A 21,822-nucleotide genomic window follows, 5' to 3' on the forward strand; every position below is an offset into this window, starting at 1 on the left:
AGAAAAAATTAGCCGTGCATGGTGGCGCATGCCTGTAGTCCCAGCTACTCGGGAGGCTGAGGCAGGAGGATCGCTTGAGCCCAGGAGTTTGAGATTGCTGTGAGCTAAGATGACACCACGGCACTCTAGCCCGGACAACACAGTGAGACTCTGTCTCAAAAACAAACAAAAAAAAAAGGGCGGAGGTCGAGAGGGGTGAACTTGGTTTGAAGAAGAGAGGAGTCAGGTGGCCATTGTTTTTTCTGCCTCTCCCTCGCCCCTTTCTGCATCTGCCCTTTTCCTTCCATGTCAAGAGGGGTACAAATAAGCATTTAATCAAGGCTCTCTGTGGGCCATAAAAAGAGATCCAAGCAAAATGTGCTGGGGACACTGAGGCAGGAGCAATGAATTCTGTGAACCTGGAAAGATTCACAGAGGAGGTGACGTTTGAGCTGAACCTTGCAGGATGCATGGACAGGAAGATGGAGTTCTCCTAGCTGAACAAACAGCACTTGGAGAGGCCCAGAAGCTAAGGGACTGGAGGGGTGGGCAGTGAGGTGGGAAACGTTGAGCAGAGCCAGATCACGAAAGCCTTGACCACACTGGGCTAGGGAGCTGTGACTTTTATTGTATCTAAGGCCACCACGAATCCAGATTGTCCCTTTTTGAGAATTGATCAAAGGCATCCCTCCCTGTGGGCAGGCAGATCCTCCATCAGGATGCAGGGCTGGGCAAGTACAGGGCAGATGGGACTGGGTGCTCCTGGGCTGGGCACAACCCACCCAACCTCAGCAGCCAGGGAGGTCGCAGGAGGTGTTTGAGTTTGGTTTGTGTCTTGTGCTACCACTTGAGAAGGAAGGATCAATTGAAGTGTAGGGTGAGAAAGCGAGGAGATGAGGAGGGACGCGCATGGGCTGAGCAGGAGCTGAAGTCCAGGGGACTTCCAGGTTGACTGGATTTGAGCGGAGAGAGGAGCAGAGAGGTGGTTCCTGGGGAATGACCTGAGCCACCCCAGGGAGAGACTGTGATGGGCCCAGGGGTGACCATCTGGTCACAGCAGAGGGTGAGGAGGTGAGCACAGGGCCCCTCCTTGGGCATACTCCTGACTCTTCCCTCACCCACCCCCAGAGCTGGGGGACCTTCCTCTTGTCCGCCTGGATTTCTCCTGTAACCGTGTCTCCCGCATCCCGGTCTCCTTCTGCCGCCTCAGGCACCTGCAGGTCATTCTGCTGGACAGCAACCCTCTGCAGAGCCCGCCTGCCCAGGTGAGGCGCTGGCCTGGGTGGACCAGGGGACAGGGATGAGGCTGGGCCGGAGTGAGGGTGATCCCTTTGGTAGCCAAGCAGGATCTGGGGAGCTGCCCTCACTGCTGGGTATGTGCCTCCTCACATGCAGATCTGCCTGAAGGGGAAACTTCACATCTTCAAGTACTTGTCAACAGAGGCTGGGCAGCGGGGGTCTGCATTAGGGGACCTGGCCCCTTCCCGGCCCCCTAGTTTCAGTCCCTGGTAAGTCCTAGGGTGTGATGGAAGGAAGCACCTGGAGACTTAATTCCCCTTCCTGGCACCAAGGACCCTGGTTTCTGGAGGGAGGATGAGGGAGTTGCTGCCCAGCATGGGACTGACCAGACCTCCTTGGCTGGCCCCAGCCCTGCTGAGGATTTATTTCCGGGACGTCGGTACGATGGTGGGCTGGACTCGGGCTTCCACAGCGTTGACAGTGGCAGCAAGAGGTGGTCTGGAAATGAGGTAAGGGCCTCCTTTCCAAGAGATTGGGGGTATCAGTCCGGGGAGAGAACCTCTGAACTGGGGACCCTTTGCCTGGTACCTCCGAATCCCAGAGTGTCAAAACAGTGGCTGGAGCTGTGTCCTCTTCCTTCCTTCTCCCCAGTGTTCTAGGGAAGGGCTGGCTCAGCAACAGACCCCAATCTCAGTCCCACACAGAACCCTGTAGGCCCTGAACCCCTGCAAGCCCCAGCCCTGCAGAGAGGCTGTCCCATCTTGGCATCTCTGCCGTTATAGTCAACAGATGAGTTTTCGGAGCTGTCATTCCGGATATCAGAGCTGGCTCGGGAGCCTCGGGGGCCCAGAGAAAGGAGGGAGGATGGCACTGGTGAGTAGCTGAGTCAGCCAGGGAGGGGAGTGATGGGTGAAGGTCTGAGGGCCCCCTGCCTGCTCACATGCCCCGGCCTCTCCAGCTGACGGAGACCCTGAGCAGATTGACTTCATTGACAGCCACGTCCCTGGAGAGGACGAAGAGCGAGGTGCTGCTGAGGTGAGGGTCCATCCAGCCGTGTCTGCCAGGGGAGGGGGAGCTGGAGGGAGGAGACAGTGCAGGGGTGAGGGCACAGGCCTCCTCGGCCTCTCTGCTGTTCTCTCTTCAGGAGCCGCGGCCACCTGAACTAAGCCCTGTGGCAGGGGATGGGGAGAGGGCACCAAGCAGCAGGTACCCCAGAGCCCCCTGCACCAACACCGCCGCCCGTCCTCCCAGCCTCCTGGGCCTCCCTCCTTCCCCTGACCCCTACCTCTCTGCTATCTTGGCCCCTTAGGCGGGAGGAGCCAGCAGGGGAGGAACGGAGGCGCCCAGACACCTTGCAGCTGTGGCAGGAGCGGGAGCGGCGGCAGCAGCAGCAGCAGCAGCAGCAGAGCGGGGCGTGGGGCGCCCCCAGGAAGGACAGGTGTGGGCACAGGCTCAGCTGGGGCTGTTGCTGGGTGGTGGGCCCTGGAAATGGATGGAAATAAGCCCCTCCTGAGTTGCTTTGCTCCAGGGTTGGTGGCCCTGAGAGCACACTGACTCTGTCTCTCCTCGCTGTTGCAGTTTCCTAAAGCTGGGAACCAGGGCTGCTGGGGGAGGAGCTGTTGCCTTGTCCACTCAAGCCACCTACAAGTAGGTTTCCTGCCTGAGTCCTCTCCCTGCACCTCCTTCCCTGACCATCCTCTCTAATTCACTCCTGTCTCTCCTCAGTGGCACACCGAAGTCCAATGCCACCCAACTGGGAGCCACAGCGGGGCAGGGAGCCCCCTCTACTGCCTCCACCTCCCAGGAGCCCCTTCCTACAGCTGGACCAGGTGGGACAGGCTTTGAGAAGAGAATGGGGGGCTGTGTAGGTGAGGGGCTGTTGGGACCTGGTGGCCTGAGGGAAGAGTGGGATCGGGAGTGGATGTCTCTTTCACATGCCCTGTCCCTGGCTCTGGCCCTCAGCGACAGCACCTGCTCCCCGGCCGCTCGGCTCCATTCAGAGACCAAACAGCTTCCTCTTCCGTTCCTCCTCTCAGAGTGGCTCAGGTGGGTCTCCCCACCTTTCCGGCACTGACCCAGCACTAACCAGGACTAACTGCTGGGCTGTGTCACCCTTCTGGCCTGGGATTTCTCTGATTCTGTTGTCCTTTGTGTTGAAAATCCCATAAGCAGGGAGGCAGTGGTGTGGGTGCCAAACCACTGGGACCCAGCCACAAAGTCCATGGTGAGTAGTGGAGACAGCTACATGCCCTCCTCTCCTCCTAGGCCCTTCCTCACCAGACTCTGTCCTGAGACCTCGGCGATCCCCCCAGGTTCCGGACGAGAAGGAATTAATGGCTCAGCTGCGCCAGGTAAGCAGAGGTGGGATCTGTGTGGACAGGGCCTGGGCTCCACCTGGCGCCTCCTGGGGTTTCCTTCCTCGGGACCCAGGCCTCCCTCAATGTCCTTTGTCCCCTGGTACTTACCCTGAGGACAGAAAGGGGCAGTCCTGAGTTCCCTCCTGTCTCTGACCTGCTCCTTTGTCTCCCCTGCCTCCCAGGTCCTTGAGTCACGGCTGCAGCGGCCCCTGCCTGAGGACCTGGCCGAGGCTCTGGCCAATGGGGTCATCCTCTGTCAGCTGGCCAACCAGCTGCGGCCCCGCGCCGTGCCCTTCATTCACGTGCCCTCACCTGCTGTGGTCAGTAGGGGCCAGGGCAGGAAGTAGGGGATAGAACAGGGCTTGCCTGTGGCCTCTCCCCTTACCCTCTTTTCTTACCCACCCCCAGCCAAAACTCAGTGCTCTCAAGTCTCGGAAGAATGTGGAGAGTTTCTTAGAAGCTTGTCGAAAAATGGGGGTGCCTGAGGTATGGGGGCTGTTCTCTAAAGAGTGGCAGCATCCTAGGCTCAGCCGAGCACTTTGCATGGATGGTGGGGTTCCCCTCACGGGGGTCTGCTCCCAGAAATAAGCATGTCCTCGTGCCCCCACCCTGCATGTCCCCTGCTCTGCATGTCTCCTGCCCTGCATGCCTGCACGTTCGTGTGGCTCTGGCCTTGGCACGTGAGGGCAGGGGGTGGGAAAGATTGTCTTGCTGCTGCTGCTGACGCCTGTCCTTTGTCCTTGTCCATCTGCCCCACTCTCCCTCCTCAGGCTGACCTGTGCTCGCCCTCGGATCTCCTCCAGGGCACCGCCCAGGGACTGCGGACCACACTGGAGGCTGTGAAGTGGGTGGGGGGCAAGGCCCCCCCGCCCCTCTGGCCCCCCTCTGGTCTGCGCGGCTTCATCTTCTTCTACGTGGTGGTCATGCTGCTGCTCTATGTTGTCTACACTCGGCTCCTGGGTTCCTAGGACCCGAAGTCACCCCTCCCCCATCCTCCCCTCCCCCATCCTCTCCTCCCCCATTTCTATTTATAAGACTCCTGCTCAACCCCACCCCCACCGGTGGTGCCTTCATCCCCTACCAAAGACACTAGTGTACCCCCTTCACAGACACCTCAGAGGCCCCACTCTGGTGCCCCCAGACCCTGGGTCCCCAGCCTCTGGCCGCCCCCCTCCAGCCCCCAGTGGTCCCCACCCTCGCAGTGCTGATGGGGCCTTCATGCTCCCGCCCCTGCCCTTGTTCCCCCAGAGGGGAGCCTTGACTCTCTCCCTTCCTCTATGACCGCCCCCCCCACCCCGCCACTGGCTGCCCTGGGGGGCTAAATTATCTCTATTTTGTAGAGAGAACTCTATATTTGTAGCAATGCAGGGCCCAGGCTGGGTCCTTGTCTCTGTGTATAAACTGTACAGACTGTGGCCGCCTGTGTGTGTGTTTGTGTCTGCTCCCGTCGCTGGCCCCGGCAGTGGCCCTGGCGGACCTCTGTGTGCCAGCCTGCCTGCTCCAGCATTTCCCTCTGGGGATGACAGGCCTCTCCTGCCCCCTGAGCCTGGATCCCCGTGTCCTCTCCCTTCTGTTATCTGCTGGCAGCTTCCTTGCATCTCATTGTCCTCAAGTCCTGGGTACACAGTGTCTGCCCCGGATGCCCCTGACCTTCGTCTCCTACACCTTGCCAGGGCAGGGAAGCTGAGTAGAGTGGGTGACAAGGGGGAAATTAACCCGGGCCCCTCCCCCCAGGAGTCCCTGTGCCAGCCCCACCACATCCTGGAAGAGGAGGGGGCCCCAGGAAGGGGCCTCCCCCACATCGCTGCTGTAGTCCACGCACTGCTGGAACGACCTTAGGGGTGGCATTAGGCGCGCAGGGCCCGACCGCCGGGACCCCAGGAACGGAAGACGCGCCTGGGCTCTGTCCTCTAACAAGGACTTGGTGAGGGCGGCCTGGGGCCTGGCCCTGAGCCTGGGTTCCGCAGCCTACCTGGCTGGTCATTCCCCGGCGGCAGAGGTTCTGGGTGGAAGGCCCAGCGATGTCGTGTCAAGCGCAATAAAGAGAAGCCGGAAGCTCCCTAAATGGCCCTCAGGTGTGAGTGTGTCTGTGAGCCAGTGCGGGTGTCACGCGGACGTGAGTCGCTTGGTCCCGCAGCGCCGTGCGCGGGCTGCCGGACTGAGAATGACTCGGCGGGCGGACCTCTCCGCCCCGCCGCCAGGGGGCGCCCGCGGGAGCCCGGCGGGGGCGCGCGCCACGTGGCCAGGGAGACGCGCTGGGCGCCGGCGTTGTGGCGAGGCCCTTGGAGGTGTGTTCGCGCCGGGGGCAGGGCTGCGCCGCTGAGGGTCGCGGAGCGGGCTGGGAGGGCACGGCGGCGCTGCCCTGCACTCCCTGACGCGGCATGTTGCCCTGGCCGCCTCCGCGGTGGGGCGCGGGTGAGGAGGAGGCGCCTGAGGTGCCAGGCCTCTCCGAGGGCAGTGACCAGGGCGCGGCCTGGAGCTCTGGAGAGGAAGCCCCAGGGGAGCCAGGAGCACCACCACAGGACAGGTGAGGGGCTCGGCTGGAGCTGCTGGGGGACATCTGATTGGGGGGGGCCTCCATGCCTTGGCCTGGCGCCTTACAGGAGATGGAGCAGACCGTATTGTCCTACCGGGGTATGGGTCCGGCAGTCTCCCCCAGACCAGGCACCCTTGGCCTACCCCTGGGCTTTAGGAAATACTAGGACAGGGCAGTGGGGACGCCCAACTGGAGCATCTTAGTGCTTCCCCCTCCAGCCCGCAGCCCCGGGCCCTCAGTGCGTCCTGGACCCAGACGGAGCAGCTCCTGCCTCGCCACGGCGGGGACCCGGCCCCTGAGCAGTCGCCAGGATCCCCAGGTAGGACGGGGCCTGCTGCCTCTAACCACCCCCAAGATCCTCTCACTGCCTCTGAGCCTGTTTTAACCCCTTCAAGTATCCCCCCCAGTTCCCCTTTCCCCCCAGATGATCTGGGAGGTGGCCCCCTCAAGGATGACTCTGCTAGCGCCCTGGGACCCCAACTACCAGGCTAAAGCAGGAGCTCGGCTGGTGTGGGTGAGTTGGGGGAGCCTGTGGCTCTGGCTTGGGTGGGCAGGGCTGCGTTGGGGAGGGCTGACGCCCCGGTACCCTGTCCTTCCCCTCCTCAGGGGGCCAGCTGTGGGTCAGGCGCCTCCTTCTCAGGCCGGACGCTGTGTCATCCTTCCTTCTGGCCGCTGTACCAGGGAGCCTCTGGCGGGGGCGTCAGGCCCCGGACTCCCAGGACGCCAGCAACAGGGCATCAGAATGGAGAGCGGGCGCTGCAGGATGCAGGTACTAACCCTGGTGCCACCAGGCTGGGAACCACACTGCGCAAACCCCAGCTGGAACAGGGCTGGGGTGGGAGCCCCAGCCTGTGCCCTAGAGGTTTCTCCTTCCCAGGGCTACCGGTGATGTGCCGAGAAGATGTCTTTCTGTCGGACCCTCTGTTGCCCCGTGGGCAGCGTGTTCCCCTGTACCTGTCCGAGGCCCCACAGCAGGTGAGAGCTCTTGAGCTGGCTTCACCCCAGCCTCCTCCCCAGGGGCCTGGCAGGAAAGCTTCCCTCGTCTCTCCTCAGGTGATGGGCTCCCTGAAGCTGCTGCTCCCACCCCCGGTCATGTCCCCCTGGGTCTTCCCCAGCCCCTCCCCACGCTGCTCCACTGCCTGGCTCAGTGGGCCCGAGCTGATCGCCCTCACCGGCCTGCTGCAGATGAGCCAGGGGGAGCCGAGACCCAGCTCCTCGGTGGCTCCTGCAGCCCCAGCTGGCGCCCCAGACCCCGTCTCTGACAAGCCATGCCCCAGTGGTGGCCCCAGCTGTTCTCACTGCACTGACCCCTCTGTCCCACAGACCCCAGACACACATTGTCCCTAACTCTCCTGGGGACAGAGTGGGCCCCCACTGCTCCAGGCAGATTCTGTTGACAATAAAACAGTGTTGGTTTGCAAAACAGACTCCTGTGGCTGATGGCAGAGTTGGGCATAGAGACAGGGATGAGGTCTCTTCCTCTCCCACTGCATTGGCTGCCCTCCTCCAAATTTGTGTCCCTCACTGGCCACTCCCCTACTGTACAGTGAGGGAATCCACCACCTGAAGCATTTCCGGCCTGACCAAGCAGAGCACCTTTAATGAGTGGGTGGGTGGATGGGTGGTCCACAGTACAGTGAGGGGCTGAACACGTAGGAAGCAAGGAGCCATCAACTCGGCCAGGCTGGGAGAAGGGAGGATTGTGTGAGCACGTGGCTGGTTCTAAGAGAGGCAAACTGGGGGTGGGGAGATATGTCACTTGGAGGGGCACAAGTGGTAAGGTCCCTGGTGCTCCCATTCTTCTTGTGCTGGGGCCCCAGGAGTTCAGCTCTGGGGCTGGGTGGGAGTAGTTCTTTGGTTTAGAGGAGACACACGGAAGGCACTGCAGGTGTGTGTGGGAGGGGCAGGTCCACACAAATGTCATTGGTGGCAAGGTGGCACCGCCAAATACAGCCGGCTGCACGCACAAACTCTGCAGGGAAACAGAGAGGATTAGGCCTTCAGCTGAGAAAAACCAGAAATTTATCGTTTGGGGGGTTTGTTTTGGTGGGGGGGAAGGGGTAGAGGTTCTAGAATTTTCTCCCCTGAACATTCAACTTCTTGATAAACCTACTGAAGTTTTCTTAGGCGCCACAGCTCAAGGGACAGAGCGAGCAGCGGCCTGAAGGGGGAGCTCATCGCCTCTGCAGGTCACATGTTCCAATAGAGCATCTGGGCCTTGGAGCCCTCCTCCATGGGGGTGGGGGGCGGCAATCCCACCTCTGCCCTGCTTTCCCTCCCCCGTCCCCCGTGCATCCGGGGCTGCCCGGGTTTCCTCACCGGCGCCTCCTGGAGGTTCTAGAACTCGATGCGCGCGTAGCTGTGCGGGAGGAGCTTCGGGACCCCGGGGACGTCGCCGCGCGCCGCCTCCAGAGGAGGAACCAGGTCCAAGTCGACGTAGTTGAGGTGGCCGTCGGGGGGGTCCGGCCTGGCAGTGGCCATTCCTACGCAGTCTGGGGCCGCATACTCGATGTACACGTACTTCCCAGCCAGCTCGGACGGCGGCAGGGAACAGGGCTGAACCCCCGCCAGTCCCCAGCTTCCCCCAACGCTGCGATGGGCGCCCGGGAGCCCAGGTCCAGGCTTCCCAGCCCCGGACTTGTAGGAATGGGGCAGAGAGCTCAAGGAAAAGGACCCTGGCAGAAAGCGGTTCATGGGCACGTATTCGGTGTCCCCCCAGTCCTGGAGAGGCTGGCTGGGAGCAGGAGCGGCGCTGGCAGTGGCCGGACAAAGGCCTGGGGACGCCATCACCGTGTAGCCACCCGCTTCGCCGCCCCCCATGGGCTCGTAGTCACTCCCGGCTCTCATGTTTATGTAGCCCCCGCCCGGATCCAGCCTCTTAGAGTACAAGGCTGCCGCCCCTAGCCTCACGGGGGTCCTAAGGGTTGTTTGCTTGATCCTCTCACCCAGGCACCCCCGACGGCTCAGGCTGCTTGATTGGGCCGCGGAGGCCGAGGTCTCATAAGGTTGGGGGACAGAGAGTCTGGAGGCGCTCGTTGGAGAATCCCTGGGCAGTGGTTCAGCCCTGCCACCGCCCCCACCGCTCCCGAGTCGCTTCATGGCGGCCAGGACGGTCTCGTGAATGTTTTGGGCCACCACAGCGTCGGGCGCCTGCAACCACACCTCCCCGGGACCCGTGGGCGCCGAGCGGCCGAGTTCCAGGAAGAAGAAAGAGTCTGCGTGGCCGCAACGGCGCACGCTGAGCAGGGGCAGGCGCAGGGCGGGTGGCGGCAATGCCCGGGTATGCCGGGAGCCCCTGCCCCCAGGCTTCCGCAGCAGGCTCAGAGCCCCCGAACCCAGGCACAAGCGGTAGCCGCCGCTGCCCAGGCCTCGGGTCCGCCCCAGCCCCTTGGGCCGCAGAGTCACTGGCCAAATATCCTGGAACGGAGAGAGGATCCAGGTCCCGGGGTCCTCGTGGGAGCTGGGACCTGGGGAGACAATGGACTGGTCACAGGGAGCTCCCTGACTGAGAGGTTGAAATCACTGCCCTGAGAGCTGAAGACAGGTAAACACTTAATGTTTGAACTTTCGGTGACCTGGCCTACGGATAAACCAAACCCACGATCCTCCCGCCCCCTGCAGCCCGGGGCTCGGGCCTCACCGGCGGCGGCGCGCACCTCGAGCAGGGCGCTGTACCACGCCTGCTGCTCCGTTTCGCTGGCCGCCGCCACGCCCAGGCTGCTGTCGCGCGTGTACAGGACGACCAAGTGGCGCTGGCGCGCGTCCGCGCGCTTGCTGATGGTGCACGCGCCCACCAGGCTCACGCTGCGCTGGGGCCGCGCTCGGCCGCTGCGGAACTGCTTCTCGCTCTCGTAACACTCGAGGCGCGGCGGATCGGTGCGCAGGGCGAAGAAGCGGCGGCGCTGGGACTTCTGCTTCCGCAGGTGGCCGCAGAGCCGCACGTCGTCCGGGCAGGCCCAGGGCAGCGGCAAGCCGAGGGACGTGTTGGCGCACTTGGACTCTGGGCTTGCCGTGGGGCCGCCGCCTGCGGGCTTCATCCTGAGCCAACGGCAATAAAGCGGCCTGAGCCGCGGGTAGTGACCAGCAGAGGTGGCGGGTCCGAGGTAGTGGAGAAGCGATTAGCACAAAACCATTCCCGGGGACGAAGGGGGCAGGTGGTGAACGCCTACAGGCCAAGTGGCAGGTGGCGGGAGCTTGCGGCCCGTGTTGATGCTCAGCGTCTCTGCTCAGCTCCCAACTTGAAGTTTGAACGGTCTGCGCACAGCGTGTGCCCCAGCGGCTGCCTGGTGGCCCAAGACACGCTGGGCTCCTGCGGCCTTAGAGGTTCGACCCTGCTGGCTCCTCTCCCTTCCTGTCTCCCTCCCTCCCGCTGGCCGCTCCTGGAATCCCCACCCCCTGAGGTTAACCCTGGCTCGGCCCGGCCCCCGCGCTGGAGTTGGGAACTCTTGGAGCGGTGTCCTCCGCCCCTGGCGCGGAGTACTTTGTAGGGGCAGGGAGTGTGGGGGTGTCTCTACCAGTCACCTGACTGTTCCCGGGCAGGCTGGGGGCCGCGACAGTGGCAGGTCGGGGCAACTGAGAAAGCTTCGGTGTGAGGCGAGTGTGACTGAATTGTGTCCGTGGTGAGGGCGCTGGCGATTAGAGGGTGGCCAAGCAGGGCCTCCCTTGCAGCAGCAGCCCTCCCCGGCTCCCGCCACCTGCCACTTGGCCTGTAGGCGTTCACCACCTGCCCCCTTCGTCCCCGGGAATGGTTTTGTGCTAATCGTAGGAGCCATGGCTGCTAAGGATTGCACAGGATTGACTTCTGAGCAAGAGGTTCCATTTCTTACTGAGTTTGGGGTGATAGAGGTGTCTTTGAATAAATTTCGGATTGGTTCCTGTGCATAGGCCATACCTGCCAGAGATTCTGCTGAGGAACAGGCCACTTCTCAGGGGCAATCGCCTCATGCTGCCCCATTGCCCTCAGCCCCTCCTCACCACCAGTGCCCCAAAATGCAACCTCACCACCAGCGGAAAGGCTCTGATCACAGAAATGCAGACTTCCAGGTCGGGGTACCCTTTGCTCCTTGTGTCCTGAGAGGTTTGAGAGGGGGTTGGGGATTGGACATTTTTGCACCTCAGTTCTGATCCAAGGACCACCAACGCACTTAGGGTGGCTGATGGCACGCACACTGTGAGACAAAGCAGCACTTGACATATGGTAAGGCCTTAGAAGACCGGATGATATCATTTTTCAGGCAAGTAGGATTCCTAAAGGGGGACACTGAGGGTCCAGGAGAGAAGAGGCACCATGTGGCCCTTGTTCAAGATGGTATTCGGGGAGAGGCTCCTTTGGATAAGGGACAAGATAGAACAATAGAATGGAAGCAAGGAAACCTGCTTCTTTTCCTCAGACTAGTCCAGGGCCCAGGGCAGCCTGAGCAGGGGAGGGCAGAGCTTCCCACCCACACTTCTCCACCTCCTGGGGAAGGGGCCTGTTTGTGAGCTAGCATACCAGGAAGCCAGTGTGCTGTGTGCAAGGAGCTTGGGTCCTCACACGCCTCTTCCAAGGTCATGGGAGAGTGAGATGCAGGGAACCAACGAGTATCATAGGGATGGGCACCTGGCCGGTGGGCAGACTGGCCCCAGGGCCTGCTCCAGGTGCCTCCCATCAGCTGAAGCTCCACCAAGGCGCAGAGAGGCCCACAGCTCAGGTGGGGGTGTGGGTGGGGGGTGTGGCAGCCACAGCAGCTGCCCTGTGGTGGATGTTGGCCAAGGAGAGGCAGGTATGCGATGGATTTGTAAATGGCCACCAAACAGGTCTGTGTGCAAGGCCATAGTCCCCTGTGTGGGCAAGGGCCTTGATACAGGCACAATGTGTGAAGTGGCAGGGACACAAAAGATGTCTTGCTGCCACCTCAAGGACGCATCCTGCTGTGGTCCTGGCCTGGGAGCCTTACTCCCCTAGGCTTGATTTGAAGCTACCCAAGCAGGGTTTCTTCTTCATACCTTCTCCTTCCTGCTCCCCATCAACCAGGACACTCGAAGCACCCCAGTCCTTGTGAAATCACAGCTGCTGTCACAGAGACCAGCTCCAAACCACTTTGTGTCATTGAGCCCTGAGTGCTGGGTAACGCTAAAGCAGGAAGCAGCAGGGATCTGGGCAAGCCCAGGGCAGGGGGTGGGGAGGGTGTGGGGGTGGGAGTGAGGTGGTGATCAATGCCAGGTAATTTGGCCTGCTGGCTACCAGAAAGAGCCTACAAACAACTGGCCCATGTCAGTTGCCCTGGCAACACTGACCTTGACCCTACCCAGAAAAGATTTATTTGAGCCGTAGCCCAGTAGCCCAGGTAACATTGAGTTGCTCCCCAGGGACAGGAAGTGGCAGAACCTCAGCTGTGCTGGGTGAGAGTACTTCTCCCAACCTGTGGGTGTGTGTGTGGGGTGTCTACCTTTGTGTTTCCATGACAGGGGCAGGGCATCATGTTCTAGGTTCCAATGGAAGAATGTTACCAGGGGGAGGAACCTGCAGGGAGGACACTGGGCTGTTCGATGTGCCCCTCCCTCCGCATCCTGAGTCCTTACTCCTCTGTGGAGGGGGATGAGAGGACAGCCACATTTAGCCCCTACTCCCATCCCATGGCTCCCAGGTGTGACCTGGCAGGCTCCAATGTGGAGAGCATCTGGGGGCTGGCTCCTGCTTCCTCACCCATAGGGGTAGCCCACAGGTGACCTGCTGAAAGCTGGGGCCAAGCCAGGGGACTGCTGTCTGCAGCACATGGTCACAGCATTGGCCAGGGGCACATGTTGATGGTGTGAGCCTGGGTGAGTCACTCCAGCCTAATGTGTGCAGTGGGTTCACGTTTGCAGCCACCAAGCACGGCTGTGCAGGGAGGAACACAACCTCATCATTTAGACATTTCCTATCAGGTCAGGGATTTTTCCGTTGTTTGCCACCTGCCAAGAGAGGCAGCTCAATGGAGGATGGGAGCCCGAGGCACTGGGGCTCTTCGGAGCCAAGGAAGGCAGCTGCAGTCCTCTCTCAGCCTGTGCCCAGGGAACTCCTGTATTTTTCTGCCCTGGGGTCTGAGGCTGACCTGGCATAACTTCTCCTGCTGGTCATCCAGCCCTGGCGGGTGTGCTGGCTGCAGTCCATGTCAGACAGGGTGACTGGGAGGGGAGGGAGGTCTGCAGGGAGGACCTGGGCCAGGCACTAGGCCGTGAGGAAATCTCTAGGAGACAGCACAAGTGTGGCAGAAACACAGTGAGAAGCCCTTCAGCTCCCTGTCCTTCCATTTCCTACCTAGTGTTCCTGGAGTTGGCAAGGGTGAGGGAGGTGGGGAAAGATGCTACTACACCATAACAGATTTCAGCTTCCCCTCTCCCTGGCTCTAAGCAGAAAGGAAAGAATGGATGACAGAAGTAGGGAGGATGCCCCTACTTAATCAAGGGTGGCAGAGAAAAATACTGGGAGAAGGGGAACAGAGAGAATGTGAAAAACCCAGGGAACAAAGGATGGTGCCCCCTGGGAGGCCCCACCTGGAGACAGAAGGAGGGTAAAGGCTGGGAGGACAGGGACACAGACACAGACAGCATGGGTACTGATCCCTTGAAAGGTGGGGAGGCCAACCCTGGTAAGGCAAATAGCAACAGCTAGGGGTACTTCCAGAAAAGTCTGCAAAGTAAATAAACTAATAACCCAATTCCCACATCTCTGCTGTTCTCTGTGGAAGACCCAAAGAAATCCCAAGAATGAACAGCTAAGGGCCAGGAGTCCCTGGACAATGGCAGAAGGGACATTGTCCTTGGACAATGGTGGAAGGGGAAGGGCCTCTCCTGGCCTTGGGCCAAACAGCAAGCCTGAGTCCTCTGCTTCTCCTGAGCCAGGTGACGTGTTTACCCCCGCAGTCTGTCTTGTCACCACACAAACAGTCCATGGCTGTTGATACAACATCCCCAGGTAGAAACAGACTGGGGGCGGGGAGGGCTGAGAATGTCCCAGATCCAGGAATGGTCTATTCCCATTTCCATGTTGGCACCAACCTCCTTTGCCCACCCCCAGTCCCAGTGGAAACTCCCCCCCTCACTACATCTACCGAACTCCAACCCCTCGCAGGGGTAGCCCCTCTCCCACCATGCTCCTGCCCATTGCTAAGATAGGACTCCAGTTCAGACAGGGACTAGCTCTGTCCTGTCCTTGGCCAACCACAGCATTGTCACTGACCCAGGCAGTCCAGACTAGCAGAGCCAGGTCAAGGATCAGTCATGTTGACTGACCTGTGGCCCCTCAAGCTGGCCCAAAGCAAGAGCATGACAGCCATTTTCCTTTTCTTTCAAATGCAGTTCTTTTCCAGCATTGCCTGCAATGAGCTTTGGTGCAGAGATTTGGGGGCGGGGAAGGCACATGGGAAAAGAAAAAAAAAAACCAGCCAATTGCACAAAGCCTTTCCCTGGGAAAGCCTAGGTTCTGGGGTGGTCAGGACACATGGCTGCCCTCTCCCCACCCCTGGAGCTCTGGCTTTGATGGTTGAGGCACAGATGGGAGACGTCTGGGAGAAGGAGACAGGCTGGATGTGTGTGTGTATATATATGTATATATGTACGTATGTGCATGTATATATATATATAATGGGCTATATTAGAAAATTCTCTCTATGTATAAATATAAAACACTGGTATCCAAACATGACACCAACAGCTAACTAAAGTGCTTAACAGGAGCTGGGCCTGTGAGTACGCAGGTAAAACTATTCATCCTGAGTGCCCAGGACAGGGACAGGCGCTGGGGAAGCAAAACAATGGTGGGTGGTGGAGAAAAGCGTGCGCTGGCCAAGCTAGGCCACCAACAGCACTCGGGCTGTCCAGGTTTTCTCGATCCCAGAGCTGTCTTGTCACTGTCTCTGTCAACACCATGCCTCATCTTTACCCTACTTTCCCCACTGCGCTCTGTCCACGTGGAACACAGCACTGGGGAGCTGAGCATGGGGGAAGAATTGTTCCCATGGGGGAAGGCTGGTCAGTCTGTGCCCACAGCTTTCTCTACCCACGGATGGGGCTGGGGGTGAGGGGACCAGGCTGTCATCATAATTAATAGTCTGAAAAAATACCATGACGACTCCACCAGGCCCTGCCTTCATTCCTGCTGGGCCTCCCTCCCCGTGGGGGCAGGAAGAGGGAGGGAGGGAAGGAGAGAGGGAGTCTTTGGGGCAGCTGACCCTGGAGCTGCCACTTCGCCTGTAAGCCCCGAGCAAAGCATCAGCACTTCCACCATCCCCAAGCCCCCTACCCTGCAGCACAGGGCCCCTGCTGGTCCCAGGCCCACAGAAATGCCCACAGGCAAGTGGTCACCAGAGCTCCAGGGAGCAGAGGGGCCCCAGAATGCAGGGAAGAGGCCCCTGGTGACACAGTGCTACAAGAATGGGTTGGTGGTTGGAGGTTTGGAGGCAAATGGGCTTGATGAGGATCCAGTCTGGAAAGAAATGCAACAAATTATTAAATTAGGGGTGAAAAGCTGGAGACCAGAGAAGAAACACAGTTCAGGATTCCTTTCTCCCTCAAAATTGCGGTGCTGGGGGAAGTGGGGAAAATGAAGGAGAAGCACCGGGAAGGGCAGGAGATGACAGGGCCTGGAAGAACCAGCAGGGACCAACCCACTGGTGTTGGCTCCCACAACGTAGGACCTCACATCGCCCCCTTCTGGAAGGATTCTGTCCCCACCTCCAGAGTGAAAGCCCATGCCCCACACCACGCTCCCGATGCTGGGGCACTCACCATGAAGGGGTTGGTGGAGATCCCGGCTGGCTGGCTCAGTGGCCTCTGCCCCAGCTTGGCCGATCCTAAGTCCCCGAAGGAGCCTGAGAAGGAAGAGCCTGGGAGGCAAGAGCAACAGACAACTCAAAGGACAGAGTCTGCCTTGCTGCCCCCGCTGACCAGCTCCGCCCACCCTCCTGCGGGACAGGCACTTGCTACATCCCCAGGCGGACAGCGAGAGGGGACTTCCCAGACGAGGGAAGTAAAGGTACCGAGCAGTCAGAGCACATGGGCAGGTCTCTCGCTCCCCCTGCGCCCCCTACTGGTCAAAAAGGGCGGGGTGTCTGTGAGGCGTGGCTCTATGGCACAGAGCAGGGCAGGGAGAAAGGAGGGTGCGCCCCTTACCATTCTGCTGTGGAGTCAGAGAGCTCTGTGGGGGGAACAGTGCTGGTGGGAAGCTGCTGGCAAAGGCCCCGGTGGGTGGCCCCATCTGAGGGAAGCCAGGCCCAGCACTGCTCATCCCAAAGCCGGGCCCTGTGGAGTGGGAAACACGACTAAGGAGAACTGCAAGGTGGGCTGAAGAACTGTTTTTCCTAAATCCCTCCAAGATGGGCAAATGGGATATATATTTTTTTTCCCTAACAAGAGGTACCTGGTAGAAGTACCCCGAATGAGCCATGGAATTGTTCAGCTTTTCACAAAACCAACCAAACCTGCCCTCTCCCCAGCCAGGGGGATTGTGGCATGCAGAGCACAGTGGTTATAAACACGGGCACAGAACTGGGCCCAGCTTCCTGCTACTGACTAAACTGCATAAACTAGGGCAGATTTCTAACCCTCTCTGTGCCTCAGTTCTCTCATCTCTAAAATGGGGACAGTACCTATCTCCCAGGGCTGCTGTGAAAATTAAACAACGGCTGTGAAGCACCGGGCACTGGGCCTGCCACATGGTCCGCTCCAGAGCTCTTAGCTCCTGTTCTTTTCTCTTCCTGGCCTTGACGTTTTAGGGAGCAGGGGGAGGGCCAAGGTGAGAGGAGAACACAGGACTCGGGCTGATGAGCAGGGAATAGGGATGTGGTTTCAGGTGGCTTAAATTTGGGACACGGAACCAAGAGAGGCTAGGTGCCCAGAGGGACACTGCTGTGGCTTGGAGACAGAAGAGTCACTGCCACTGTCGGTCAACTAAAACGATCTTCAGGCTGGGCGCGGTGGCTCACGCCTGTAATCCTAGCACTCTGGGAGGCCAAGGCAGGCGGATTTCTTGAGCTCAGGAGTTCGAGACCAGCCTGAGCAAGAGCGAGACCCCGTCTCTACTAAAAATGGAAAGAAATTGGCCAAACAACTAAAAATAGAAAAAAATTAGCTGGGCATGGTAGCATGTGCCTGTAGTCCCAGCTACCTGGGAGGCTGAGGCAGAAGGATCGCTTGAGCCCAGGAGTCTGAGGTTGCTGTGAGCTAGGCTGACGCCACGGCACTCTAGTCCAGGCAAGCGAGTGAGAGACTCTGCCTCAAAAAAAAAAAAAAAAACGATCTTCAGCTCTGTCTCAGTAAGTAGAAGTTTGTTTTTTTATAATTCGGAAATATGATTCTGTGACTCGGGTGGGGCTAGGTGGCCTGGCAATGAGTGGGCAGGGGAATGATGGGGGCTGCTTGCCACTTCTCCTGACAGCGTGGGACGAGGGTTAAGGGAGAGGCTGTGGGGGAATATTCACCCTGGAGAGTCTCAAATGGTGACCATGCCGGAGGCTTACCTGGGGCCAAGCCATTGGGCTGGAATGGGTTGGTGGAAGGCAGCTGGGGCTGGGCGGCAGGAGCTGCAAAAGGGTTGGTGAAGGCTGTGCACGGTGGGATGGGTAGAGATGGGAGAAAGAGGTATTTATTTATTTTCTCATTTGCTTAAGTCTCTGAGGACCGAGCATTGCTCTAAATCTCAGTGTGCATCTCTCCCCACTCCCCTCCCTGTCCAGAGTCTCCAGTCTCCTCCTGGTCTCAGATCCCCTCCCTGAGTCCCCATAGGCAGGACTCACCTCCAAAGGCAAGCCCTGTGCTGCTGCTGCTGCCAGTCGTGGCAGACTGGAGCGTGGGGACCTGGCTGGCCATCCCGAAGATGCTGCAATATGGGGAGAGCAGTTGGCATGCACATCCTTCAGGACCAAGGAGACAAGCTGAGCAAAGGACCAGGAGTTGGCCAACCCAGCCTGCTCTCAAGGATGAGGAGGGTGAGGGAGGGAGAGGAGAGAAGAGGAGAGGGCCAGGAGGAGCTGATCAGGCTGGGAGGCAAGGCCAGTGCTTCTGGGCTGGCGCTCCTGCCCTAAGGCAGAGTCCCCGATGTCTGGACCTACCTGCTAGGGATACCTCCAGCTGGCACCCCAGGTCCCAGGAAGTTGCCCATATCTGCACGGCTGTTTGGCTGACTGGCAGGTACAAGAGGAGCGGCACCAAATGGAGTCACCTGGCTGCTCCCTGGGCAATCATGGGAAATACAACAGGGAGTGCTGTGGTAAGACAGGCTGGAAGGGGCAGGAGAGGAGATGGAGCTGGGGGTGTAGTGGAGGAGGAGGAGGAGTGGAGTGATGGTATGAGAGGCACCCACTGAGTTCTCTGAGCCGGCCCACTTTCCCAGGGCCCACCCGGTTCAGAAGGGCTTGTCTCCTGCTGAGGATTCTGGGCAAGGAAATAGCTCAGCCCATCTTGATCTCCCCTGTGCTCAAAGCCACCTCTGCTGAGCAGAAAGCAGCTCTCCCTGTGTCAGGCTATCCTCCCTGCTGCTCTAGTTTGGCTTATATGTCCCATTTTTCTCTCAAGAGATGAAAAAGTTTGTCCTTTCCTTAAACCAACGTTTCCATTGATTGAGACGTCACATGAAGGGGCAGGCAGAGGAGCTATGAAGGACAGCAAGGCCCAAGCACACTCAGAAGCCTCTCCTGGGCTGGCTGTGGAGCTGATGAGCACATGTCCGGCCACCAGCACCATTCCCTCCCCACTGAGCCACCTCCTCTTGGGAGGCCACCCTGACACCCTGAGCTTGGGCATGCTGCTTAATGGACCAGGCCAGCTGCCAGGTTTTCCTGCCCTCCCCATCTTCACAGCCAAGAAGAAAAAGCATAGAGGGCCAGCCTCACAGGAGGCAAGAGTCCTTACAAACAGCCCAAGGGACAAGAGTCCTGGAAATTCCAAGCAATTTCATCTTGTGGGAAGAGGCGTGAGTCCCTGTCATTTTAAGAAAGCCTCTTCATCTGTGTGTCAAAAGTCTCTTCTGTATCTTGGGACTCTGTTGACCACTCTGGGCTGTTGTGAAGGTGAAATGAGACCACAGAGGGAAAAAAGCTTTATTTTTATGAGTGCTGGAAGATTCACTTAGTACTGAAGTGAAACAAACTTTGCCTAGAGTCTGCCATGTGACGGTGCTCAATAGTTGCTTGCTGAATATGGAAATCGGTAGAATCCGGAGAACTAGATTCCAGTCAAGGCTCTACCATTTGCTACCATGTGCTGTGACTCCAGCAAATCTCACTCTCCTGAGCCCTCTTGTAGGGTGGTCATAGAGACCCTCTGAGATAAATGAAAGGGTTTTGAAATCTGCAAAATATAACACAAACATGAGGGATTATCATACCTACAAAGAATAAATTGCTTCCAGGGTCAGAGAAGCAAGACAAGGTCTCAGAGGAAACCTGTGATGGCTGTCTCAGATCGAAACACAAGTGAACAAGATCCTCCCTGAACCCTCGGCTTGCAGCCTTGGCCTTCAACAGGAGGCCCCTCTCATGGCCTCAGCAGGCTAACTCCTACTCACCCTCAGGCTCAACAGAAACATGTCTTCCGATGGGCCTTCCCTGACCCACTGATGTGAATTTGACCCTGGTTTCCTCTCACAGAACCCTGCTCATTTCCTTCATAGCACTTGACATACTTGTAGTGATAAGCTTTTGTTTATTTTGGTATTAATTGTGTCCCCACTAGACTAATTCCACTGCTAAGGATTTTCTTATAGACATGACTTGCAAACATGCAAAAAATGACACATATAGGGTTATTTTTTTTTTTTTTTGAGACAGAGTCTCACTCTGTTGCCCGGGCTAGAGTGCCGTGGCTCCAGCCTAGCTCACAGCAACCTCAAACTCCTGGGCTCAAGTGATCCTCCTGCCTCAGCCTCCCAAGTAGCTGGGACTACAGGCATGCGCCACCATGCCCAGCTAATTTTTTCTCTCTCTATATATTTAGTTGTCCAGCTAATTTCTTTCTATTTTTAGTAGAGACAGGGTCTTGCTCTTGCTCAGGCTGGTCTCGAACTCCTGACCTTGAGCGATCCACCCGCCTCGGCCTCCCAGAGTGCTAGGATTACAGGCGTGAGCCACCACTCCTGGCCCATAGAGGGTTATTAACTGCGACACTGTTTAACAGCAAGAGACTGGAAATATCCTGAATAAGCATCAACGGGGACTGATTAAATAAATCATGGCATATACATACGATGGACAATTATGGAGCTATAAAAAAGAATGAGGAAGCTCTTAATGTACTGATTCAAAAAAGATCTAATAGTGCTGTTAAGTTAAAAAAAATCAAGGTGCAGAATAGTATGCATTATGTGTTATGCCGTAAAATGGTCAAAAGAAGTGGGCAAACAGGAAAATAAAAAATGAATAAGTGAAGGCCACAGGGTCCTCTTCCCAGAGGCATGGCGGCGGAGAGAAAAATGAGACAACAGAGACTAGCATGGCTAAGGCTGTGGAAACATCTCGTAGGATGGGAAACCTTGAGCGCCTTTGTAGGAAAAGGGTGTATGTCAGCAGAGGCAGAGGAAGTGGAGGTGGAGGTGAAATCCGGGTAAGACAGCCAATGGGATGAAACCCTGCAGAAAGTGAAAGATGATGAGGGATAGCATTCGCAAAGGAAGATCACTTGTTTCTGAGAGGTAAGAGGAAGAAAAAGGGAGAGGAAAAGATAAAGACATGAGACAAGGAAAAGGAAAAGCCAGGCAGGTTCTCAAAACTTCATTGCTCCCTGGCCCCCTGAGACCACAGCCTAATTTCTTATCAGTTAAGTTTTGGGCTTTTCTGAATACTTCACAACTATAGTTTGAATCTCCTTGCTCTTCCTTTTCTAAAACCTGTCTTTATCCTTTTTAAAGGGACCTTCCCTGTGCCAGGCACTAAGCATGAACAAGGGGCGACCTGGGCCCTAAGTTGGAGCAGCTCAGAGTCCAGCAGGGAAGAGACAAAGTGCCCAGTGCCCACCTGCTGCCAGGTCCTCATGGTCAGTTTTTCTTTTCACTGAGTGTCAGCACTTACAAGACAGTCCTCTCCTCTGCCATCTCCCTCCCAAACGCCCGGGTTTTCTAGATGAACAAGTTCGGGTTGCAAGCTTCCAATGTGAGGCTATAATGCCACTGGGCATACTTGGTCATCAGTCCTTTCCAAACCACGTGATATAAGACAGGCTGGAATCTTCCACTGATTCTCCAGGCCCAGGCCTTTCCCCTGCCCGAGTCTCAGAGTACAGTATATGGAGTTTCCACATGAACACAGCTCTCTCCTTAGCTGGGTCTGATTCTTCAGTACTGCTCTGTATCTTCATGTTCCAGGAGCTTTCCCAGTGAGGACCAGGCCTTCAACCCTACCAAGCTGAGAGAGAAGCTACTCCTCCCTGGGCTGTGGGCCATCCTGTACCTCCCTGTGGACACTAGGGGGCAGGACAGTCTCTAACCCAGGTGGAGTCTGCCCCCTGTACAGACAGCCTATTCGCACAAAGGAGGGGTGGCTCCTTGGAGTATCTGTGCTCGTTTGCTTTGCATATGCTTCTTAAACACTTCCAGGGCCTCACTCCATGCACCTGGATTTGTACACATGCCTTATAGCAGCTTCAAGGGAAAATGCAGTTTTTAAAACCTCCTCTCTCCATACTCCCCCTCAGAAATATAAAAATAAAACCAGGCTTGTCAGAAGAGACACCTACCTCTCAAGATCTCCTTTCCTACTTGAC

General features: G+C 58.0%; 4 protein-coding genes across 8 annotated transcripts in view; 2 read left to right on the forward strand and 2 right to left on the reverse strand.

Moving 5' to 3' along the window:
• LRCH4 (leucine-rich repeats and calponin homology (CH) domain containing 4) overlaps positions 1-5,694 on the forward strand; it is a 12,138-nt gene extending 6,444 nt beyond the window's left edge. The window contains exons 5-18 of one of the 2 annotated variants that reach the window (XM_012639015.1): positions 1,108-1,244; positions 1,375-1,487; positions 1,628-1,727; positions 2,001-2,091; positions 2,177-2,253; positions 2,363-2,424; positions 2,528-2,656; positions 2,797-2,865; positions 2,944-3,047; positions 3,181-3,264; positions 3,484-3,569; positions 3,758-3,895; positions 3,984-4,061; positions 5,310-5,694. In XM_012639015.1, coding sequence (XP_012494469.1) covers positions 1,108-1,244; positions 1,375-1,487; positions 1,628-1,727; positions 2,001-2,091; positions 2,177-2,253; positions 2,363-2,424; positions 2,528-2,656; positions 2,797-2,865; positions 2,944-3,047; positions 3,181-3,264; positions 3,484-3,569; positions 3,758-3,895; positions 3,984-4,061; positions 5,310-5,414 — 1,373 coding nt within the window. In that variant the 3' untranslated portion in view covers positions 5,415-5,694. Of the gene's footprint in view, positions 1-1,107; positions 1,245-1,374; positions 1,488-1,627; positions 1,728-2,000; positions 2,092-2,176; positions 2,254-2,362; positions 2,425-2,527; positions 2,657-2,796; positions 2,866-2,943; positions 3,048-3,180; positions 3,265-3,483; positions 3,570-3,757; positions 3,896-3,983; positions 4,062-4,345; positions 4,869-5,309 lie in introns of those variants that run through there. The other variant, XM_012639014.1, reaches the window with a different exon arrangement.
• Positions 5,695-5,918: 224 nt separating this feature from the next.
• SAP25 (Sin3A-associated protein, 25kDa) lies at positions 5,919-7,458 on the forward strand. Its single transcript, XM_012639016.1, has 6 exons — positions 5,919-6,102; positions 6,330-6,430; positions 6,519-6,625; positions 6,718-6,880; positions 6,989-7,086; positions 7,165-7,458. The coding sequence occupies exons 1-6, from the start codon at positions 5,957-5,959 to the stop codon at positions 7,456-7,458; spliced, it is 909 nt and encodes a 302-aa protein (XP_012494470.1). The 5' UTR covers positions 5,919-5,956.
• Positions 7,459-8,024: 566 nt separating this feature from the next.
• Positions 8,025-10,148, reverse strand: LOC105806007 (insulin receptor substrate 1-like). Its single transcript, XM_012639018.1, has 3 exons — positions 9,734-10,148; positions 8,431-9,578; positions 8,025-8,083 (listed from the first exon to the last, which is right to left on the reverse strand). The coding sequence occupies exons 1-2, from the start codon at positions 10,146-10,148 to the stop codon at positions 8,449-8,451; spliced, it is 1,545 nt and encodes a 514-aa protein (XP_012494472.1). The 3' UTR covers positions 8,025-8,083; positions 8,431-8,448.
• A 4,271-nt stretch (positions 10,149-14,419) lies between these two features.
• The window catches only part of AGFG2 (ArfGAP with FG repeats 2), a 24,252-nt gene continuing 16,849 nt past the window's right edge, over positions 14,420-21,822 (reverse strand). The window contains exons 8-13 of one of the 4 annotated variants that reach the window (XM_012639020.1): positions 18,180-18,300; positions 17,865-17,947; positions 17,589-17,672; positions 16,243-16,371; positions 15,859-15,941; positions 14,420-15,556 (exon numbers count right to left, since the gene is read on the reverse strand). In XM_012639020.1, the coding sequence (XP_012494474.1) occupies positions 15,497-15,556; positions 15,859-15,941; positions 16,243-16,371; positions 17,589-17,672; positions 17,865-17,947; positions 18,180-18,300 (560 nt within the window). In that variant the 3' untranslated portion in view covers positions 14,420-15,496. Of the gene's footprint in view, positions 15,557-15,858; positions 15,957-16,242; positions 16,372-17,588; positions 17,673-17,864; positions 17,948-18,179; positions 18,301-21,822 lie in introns of all 4 variants that reach the window. The other 3 variants (XM_012639019.1, XM_012639022.1, XM_012639021.1) reach the window with 3 other exon arrangements.

The sequence above is a fragment of the Propithecus coquereli genome, unplaced genomic scaffold, assembly GCF_000956105.1.
Source record: "Propithecus coquereli isolate 6110/MARCELLA unplaced genomic scaffold, Pcoq_1.0 Scaffold137, whole genome shotgun sequence".
In the NCBI taxonomy this organism is placed as follows: Eukaryota; Metazoa; Chordata; class Mammalia; order Primates; family Indriidae; genus Propithecus; species Propithecus coquereli.

Excerpts from the sequence above, each read along its gene's own strand:
- SAP25 (XM_012639016.1), top strand. The coding sequence starts at position 5,957 with ATGTTGCCCTGGCCGCCTCCGCGGTGGGGCGCGGGTGAGGAGGAGGCG. Across the intron at positions 6,626-6,717 it reads CAGGAGCTCGGCTGGTGTGG|GGGGCCAGCTGTGGGTCAGG; the intron begins GTGAGTTGGGGG and ends TCCCCTCCTCAG. Across the intron at positions 6,881-6,988 it reads GCGGGCGCTGCAGGATGCAG|GGCTACCGGTGATGTGCCGA; the intron begins GTACTAACCCTG and ends TCTCCTTCCCAG.
- LOC105806007 (XM_012639018.1), bottom strand. The coding sequence starts at position 10,148 with ATGAAGCCCGCAGGCGGCGGCCCCACGGCAAGCCCAGAGTCCAAGTGC. Across the intron at positions 9,579-9,733 it reads CGGTGAGGCCCGAGCCCCGG|GTCCCAGCTCCCACGAGGAC; the intron begins GCTGCAGGGGGC and ends TTGTCTCCCCAG.